Source organism: Bufo gargarizans, unplaced genomic scaffold (assembly GCF_014858855.1).
Source record: "Bufo gargarizans isolate SCDJY-AF-19 unplaced genomic scaffold, ASM1485885v1 original_scaffold_2143_pilon, whole genome shotgun sequence".
Lineage (NCBI taxonomy): Eukaryota > Metazoa > Chordata > Amphibia > Anura > Bufonidae > Bufo > Bufo gargarizans.
The window spans coordinates 81531-89061 of NW_025334660.1; the positions used below are offsets into that span (position 1 = coordinate 81531).

Consider the following 7531-nt stretch of genomic DNA (forward strand, 5'->3'; position numbering starts at 1 on the left):
GCTTGGTCGTGACTCAGTGCTGTGCTGCTGCCTGCTGCTGCCCGCGCTGCTCCTGGTCTCCAGAGGGCGCACATGTGATCTGACTGCGTACAGCGCGTCAGGTCAAAGTGCGCGCTGTACGCAGCCAGTCAGGCAAGCGACTGAGAAGAGACCAGAGCAGAGCGGGGAGGGAGCACGTAAGTCAGTGCCAAGTGCTCACTACTCCCTCCGTCCTCCAGCGCGGCCGGCAGCCCGGCAGGCGCGGCAGCAGCAGCGACGTGGCCAGTGGCCTGCCTGCCGCCCAGAAGCTGGGGAGCTGGCCTGCGCCCTGAGGCTGGAGCCTCCCCAGCCTCTGTGTCGGCCCGGCCCTGTATATGACTATACAGCCCAGTATTCCTGAGTCACATATAAACTTGACCTGAAGACCTGAGATCTTGGTTCTGCTGTAGTTGGTCATCGGCGCACCATTCGATTTGGAGAAATGTAAGATATTTCTGTTTCTTGAAAAACCAATAGAATGTTAGTATTCTAAGAAGCTTACAATGTCCTGTGTACCCTACATAACCGAACCTTTGTCGGAGGAGAATCCTTTTGACACATATCTGAAAGGTTTATATCTGGTAGGGGCGTAGCTATAGGGGAAGCAGCTGCTATGAGGCCCAAACTCAGAAGGGGCCCACCCAGGTGGAGGACTAAAAGTTTTAATTATCGGGGCCCCTTCAACAGTATTATACAATGACATTATATACAGTGACACTATATACAGTGACATGACATACATTATATAATTGTAGAAAAATGACGGAGCTTTTGCTATACTGAAAAGCTTAGCCTGCTACAGTATGTTAACATCAAGGTTCTTATATGAAACAAGAACATGGACAATTATCTGTATGTGCATATTATACAACTACCACCCATTAGGTTAAATGGATTGTCCGATCTATTAAAAATGCCCCATTTCCCCTCTCCAAAGTCATCAATTATCATAAAATAATAAAAGATTGCATCTTCCTCATTTCATCTCTGATCCTCCTGCTAGGCTTTGTTTGTTTGCGGTGATAATGTGCTCGTCTATGCCACAGTTTTGTACTTTATACCTCGGAGGCCATATTACCAGTGTATTTGATACGTCAGCGTTTCAGTAAAGAAGTTGACGTCATGGCTGCTGCTGTAGGGAGGATCAGAGCAGCGGGGGATGAAATGGGTGAGTATTCATTCTTTTATAATTTTATGAATATTGCTGACTGTGGGAATTTTTCAGGAAAAAAACCTTGGCATTAATATATTTAATTGACTTTAAATTTGATAAGATTTAAAAAAATTGTGTAATTAAACAATAGGTAAGAAAAGATGTGTCATCATAGTCTTACTTATGTATTGCATATAATCATGAAATACTGAACACAATGTATATATCTATATTATGTACATACTATATTTGTACTGTTCTTTTCACTCAGTCTAGTATTACATGATTAGTGCTGCCACCTAGTGAGGACATGAGGAATCTTTCTACCAGTTTATGTCACACTCAGACATTGTCTTCTATCAGTGTGTATCTAGCACAGTAATAGACGGCAGTGTCCTCAGTCTTCACATTGTCCATTTGTAGATATACCATGTTATTACTGTTATCTCTGGAGATTGTGAATCGTCCTTTAACAGAATCATCATAGCCTGTGCTGCTCCCATCAGAGCTAATATATCCCATCCACTGTAATCCTCCGCCAGGAGTCTGTCTGACCCAGTGCATGGTATAACTACTGAAGGTGAAGCCAGACCCTTTACATGAGAGTTTATGGGAATTCCCAGGCTTTATCACCACTGGGTCTGATGACTGGACAAGTTGTGCTTGAGACTGGACACCTGGAAAATACAGAGAATAAGGTCACATCCCTATAATCATCTCCTCATAGCGCTAGTAATATCTTTCTTCTAATGTACTAGTAATGTCACCTGACAAGCAGACCAGTGATAGAAAGAGGAGCAGGAAAGTCTTCATGGCTGCTGGGTGACTTCTAGGAGGTGATGTGTGACCATCAGCACTGGCTTATTATGTAGGAGATGTCACACAACAGGAGGTGACGTCACTGCATTTCCATATTGTGTGACATATATATCTCTATCATATACAGTATGTGCATGATGCTGTGGATCGGACTGGATCTTAGATTTAACCCTGTTTCTGTCTCCATCTCTAACAATAATATTTAGCAGCGTAGTATACATGAAGGGAATGTAACACGGTTTTCTAGAAGTATACAATAGTGTTCCCAAGGGCTGCAAATAGTTTAAAAAATGCATCTGCCGTTCTGATGGTGCCCAGGTCCCCAGTGCAGTCCGTTTCCTCTAAGGCCAGGGCTACATGACGACATTTGTCGCAGCACTACGTCATGCTGCGACTGCGACACGACAGTAGAAAAAAAAAAATCCAACATGAATATTTGTGTGACGGTCGGAGTGTGACTCCATAGACCCGCATTATAAAATGTTGTGTGACAATATAGTGACATATGTTGCAATGTAGTTGTACTCTATATGTCGCATGACTTATCGTCACGTAACACATGTCGCCGTGTAGCCCTAGCCTTATTGTCCTCGCACAGCAGAAAATGGCTGGAAATATCACATACCAAATCACTGTGGGGAGGGTGGGGGTAGTGTTCCAATAATATTTGTGTCATTTGGCCAAACACAGGGGAGTGGACCTGTCCCTCTAATGTGCTGCCCTCCCCTATATATAATATATTTAGGTGACAGATCAAATTATAGATACTGACACAGATAGTTCCTAGGATAAACGGCACAAGGAACTGATATCTATCCTAAATCTTTATACTACAAACACCTGGGGGGAGGGGAAAATTTGAAGTCCGTTTTGCTTGAGTCTGCGTTGGAATACTGTATGCCTCATTTATCAAATGTCTCATGTTACGGAATAAATTTGTTTTATCCTTAAACCTAACACGTTTGTATAGAGAAGCTCCTCCAGTTTTCCTACTTCTCCCTCCTCCTGGAGTGAGATTGCGACTGTTTCAAAAACGTCTCAATGATAAATCTGGAGTGAAACTCATTAACATAGCTAACCACACCCACTTTTCCACCCACATCACAAAACTGGAGTGAGTGGTGTAAAAATACAAAAAGTCGCAACATCTTTCGCAGTCGCTTAAATTTTGCACAAGCGAGTGCAAAAAGTCACAAAAGCCCTATTTTTGTGACTTTTTGACACCAGAATTCTGGAGTGAAGGTATGATAAATCAGGGCCCTGGACTCATATGTACTGTAGCTATACATGCTTAAGACTTTCCGTAACACCTCCTTAAAGTACAGGTTTTCCTGCTTTCTCCTGTATTCACTTCTGATTGGTCAGTCCTCCCACACAGTGGCCTGCATTAAGTAATGCTCCCAGATTTTGGCATAGAAATGTGGCACAACGTGGCATATCTAGGTTTGGAGAAATTATCTTCACATAGTTTGACGAGGAGATGTAACTTCATTGGAAAGGCTTGGAGCCTAAAACGCAAATGTTTGTTACAAAACTGCTCTACAATTATGCCATAAAAATGATGTCTTAGGCCTCTTTTATTGTATTTTACATCAGTATTTGGCCAGTATTTGTTAGCCAAAACCAGGCCCGTGTCCAAAATACAAAAGAGGCGCACACATTTCTATTATATCTTTTCTCTGTAGGTTCCACTCCTAGTTTTACTGACCAAATACTTATGCAAAATACTGACCAAATACTGGCCGTGTGAAAGAGGCCTCAAAATAAGCCAACCCACAGTTGGTGGAGAGTCAGAGAAAAGTGTCCATCCCTGCACCAGGTTTATCATCCGCCTCAGCTCCTGTGATAAATGTGGTGCAGGTCCAGACAGCCGGTCTACGAGGGTTGTGTTAGTAAAAAAAAAAGTTGCACACCATTTGTATTATGAAATACTAATGGATATTTTTTTAACCCCTTAGGGACCCATGACGTATCGGTACGGCATGGGTCCCGAGTCCTTAAGGACCCATGACGTACCGGTACGTCATGAGTTTAAAGTTAGATTGTGGCGCCCCAGGGGTTAATCCGCACAGGATGCCAGCTGAAATCATTCAGCCGGCATCCTGTCACAACGCTGGGGGGGGTCATATGACCCCCCCGTATCGGCGATCGCAGCAAACCGCAGGTCAATTCAGACCTGCGGTTTGTTGCGATTTCTGCAGTGTCTGATTGCCGCGGTCCCTGACCGCGGCGATCAGAAACTTTAGTGTGCTGAAAATATATATGTATCACCCCCCTGCACCTCTGAATGATTTTAGCCCGGTGGGAGGTGCAGGGGGGGTGTTGCGGGCGGTGCGGGATGTGCGGGCGGTGCGGCAGGCGGGATCGCGATCCCCCGCCCGCCTCCCGCCGAATAATCGTTGGAGTACAGTGGTATACCAGAGTGTCAGCACATTGCTGACACCCTGGTATAAACGGCTGACATCTGTGAATGGATGTCAGCCGTTTAACCCTTTCCATACAGCGGTCCGTACGGACCGCTGTATGGAAAGAGTTAAGAGTAAGATGCGGCTCCCTCTCCCATCGGGGGGCTGCTGTGCCTTTGCAGCCCCCCGATGGGAAAGGGAGAAAGCCCCCAGACAGCCCCCCGAAGCCCCAGTCCTTACCCTTCCCCGTCTGCGAAGTTGTGGCTTCTCAGACATCCTGCTGTCCATGGTGCTGAACAGATCTATGCTAAAGGCATAGATCTGTTCAGACAAAGTGTAAGTAAAATACAGTACAGTACAATATATATTGTACTGTACTGTATTATACAGACATCAGACCCACTGGATCTTCAAGAACCAAGTGGGTCTGTGTAAAAAAAAAAGTGAAAAAAAATCAAAAAACACATTTATCACTGATTAAAAATGAAAAAAATTAAATTTTCTACACATGTTTGGTATCGCCGCGTCCGTAACGATAAAACTGTCATGTTACTTTCCCCGCACGGTGAACGCCATAAAAATAAAAAAATAAAAACTATGAGAAAATTGAAATTTTGCCCACCTTACTTCACAAAAAAGGTGATAAAAGTGATCAAAAAAGTCGCATGTACACCAAAATAGTGCCAATCAAACCGTCATCTCATCCCGCAAAAAAATGAGACCCTACCCAAGATAATCGCCCAAAAACTGAAAAAACTATGGCTCTTAGACTATGGAAACACTAAAACAAGATTTTTTTTGTTTCAAAAATGAAATCATTGTGTAAAACTTACATAAATAAAAAAAAGTATACATATTAGGTATCGCCGTGTCCGTATCGACCGGCTCTATAAAAATATCACATGAGTTAACCCCTCAGGTGACCACCGTAAAAAATAAAAATAAAAACGGTTTAAAAAAAGCAATTTTTTGTCATCTTACTTCACAAAAAGTGCAATAGCAAGCGATCAAAAAGCCATATGCACCCCGAATTAATGCCAATAAAACAGCCATCTCATCCCGCAAAAAATGAGACCCTACTTAAGATAATCGCCCAAAAACTGAAATAACTATGGCTCTTAGGCTATGGAGACACTAAAACTTTTTTTGTTTTAAAAATGAAATCATTGTGTAAAACTTACATAAATAAAAAAAATTGTAAACATATTAGGTATCGCCGCGTCCGTGACAACCTGCTCTATAACATTACCACATGATCAAACCTGTCAGATGAATGTTGTAAATAACAAAAAAAAGAAAAACGTGCCAAAAAAGCTATTTCTTGTTACCTTGCCGCACAAAAAGTGTAATATAGAGCAACCAAAAATCATATGTACCCTAAACTAGTACCAACAATACTGCCACCCTATTCCGTACTTTCTAAAATGGGGTCACTTTTTGGGAGTTTCTACTCTAGGGGTGCATCAGGGGGGCTTCAAATGGGACATGGTGTCAAAAAAACCAGTCCAGCAAAATCTGCCTTCCAAAAACCTTATGGCATTCCTTTCCTTCTGCGCCCTGCCGTGTGCCCGTACAGCAGTTTACGACCACATGTGAGGTGTTTCTGTAAACTACAGAATCAGGGCCATAAATATTGAGTTTTGTTTGGCTGTTAACCCTTGCTTTGTTACTTGAAAAAAAATATTAAAATGGAAAATCTGCCAAAAAAGTGAAATTTTGAAATTGTATCTCTATTTTCCATTAAATCTTGTGCAACACCTAAAGGGTTAACAAAGTTTGAATACCTTGAGGGGTGTAGTTTCTTAGATTGGGTCACTTTTAGGGAGTTTCTACTCTAGGGGTGCATCAGGGGGCTTCAAATGGGACATGGTGTCAAAAAAAACAGTCCAGCAAAATCTGCCTTCCAAAAACCATACGGCGCACCGTACAGTAGTTTACGGCCACATATGGGGTGTTTCTGTAAACGGCAGAGTCAGGGCAATAAAGATACAGTCTTGTTTGGCTGTTAACCCTTGCTTTGTTAGTGGAAAAAATTGGTTAAAATAAAAAATTAGACAAAAAAATGAAATTCTCAAATTTCATCCCCATTTGCCAATAACTCTTGTGCAACACCTAAAGGGTTAACAACGTATGTAAAATCAGTTTTGAATACCTTGAGGGGTGTAGTTTCTTAGATGGGGTCATTTTTGGGTGGTTTCTATTATGTAAACCTCGCAAAGTGACTTCAGACCTGAACTGGTCCCTAAAAATTGGGTTTTTGAAAATTTCTGAAAAATTTCAAGATTAGCTTCTAAACTTCTAAGCCTTGTAACATCCCCAAAAAATAAAATATCATTCCCAAAATAATTCAAACATGAAGTAGACATATGGGGAATGTAAAGTCATCACAATTTTTGTGGGTATTACTATGTATTACAGAAGTAGAGAAACTGAAACTTTGAAATTTGCTAATTTTTCAAAATTTTTGGTAAATTAGGTATTTTTTTATGCAAAAAATAATAATTTTTTTTTACTTCATTTTACCAGTGTCATGAAGTACAATATGTGACGAAAAAACTATCTCAAAATGGCTTGGATAAGTCAAAGCGTTTTAAAGTTATCACCACTTAAAGTGACACTGGTCAGATTTGCAAAAAATGGCCAAGTCCTTAAGGTGAAATAGGGCTGAGTCCTTAAGGGGTTAAGTCTAACCTCATTTATTATAAAGGTTTCTGACAGTCTATATGCCACCAGGGAACTGGAATATACTTGCAACTTTTCAAGGCGACTTTTGCCTTTATTTTCAAAAAGTAGCAATGATAAATCTGGCCTAAAATGTAGCTTTACCAAAATAACATGTCTGACACCCCGAAATTGTGGTGCAGCACAAATAATACTTTAACATCTAAGTTTACACCAAATGACCTTAGAGCTGTGATGGCTAACCTCTGGGACTCCAGCTGTGGTAAATCTCCAACTCCCACGATGCACACTTGCCTGGCTGTTCTCAGAACTCGATATGAATAGAGATGTCGCAAACATAAAATTGTCCGTTGGCGAACGCGAATTTCCGCAAATGTTCGCGAACGGGCGAACCGCCATAGACTTCAATAGACAGGCGAATTTTAAAACCCACAGGGACTCTTTCTGGCCACAG

At 41.7% G+C, this 7531-nt stretch overlaps 1 gene segment (V, D, J or C); it reads right to left on the minus strand.

The window, feature by feature from the left end:
* Positions 1–1498: 1498 nt before the first annotated feature.
* Positions 1499–2008, minus strand: LOC122924009. The segment is given in 2 exon segments: positions 1499–1848; positions 1939–2008. Coding segments are annotated over 2 exon segments (381 nt in total).
* Between the last annotated feature and the right edge of the window lie 5523 nt (positions 2009–7531).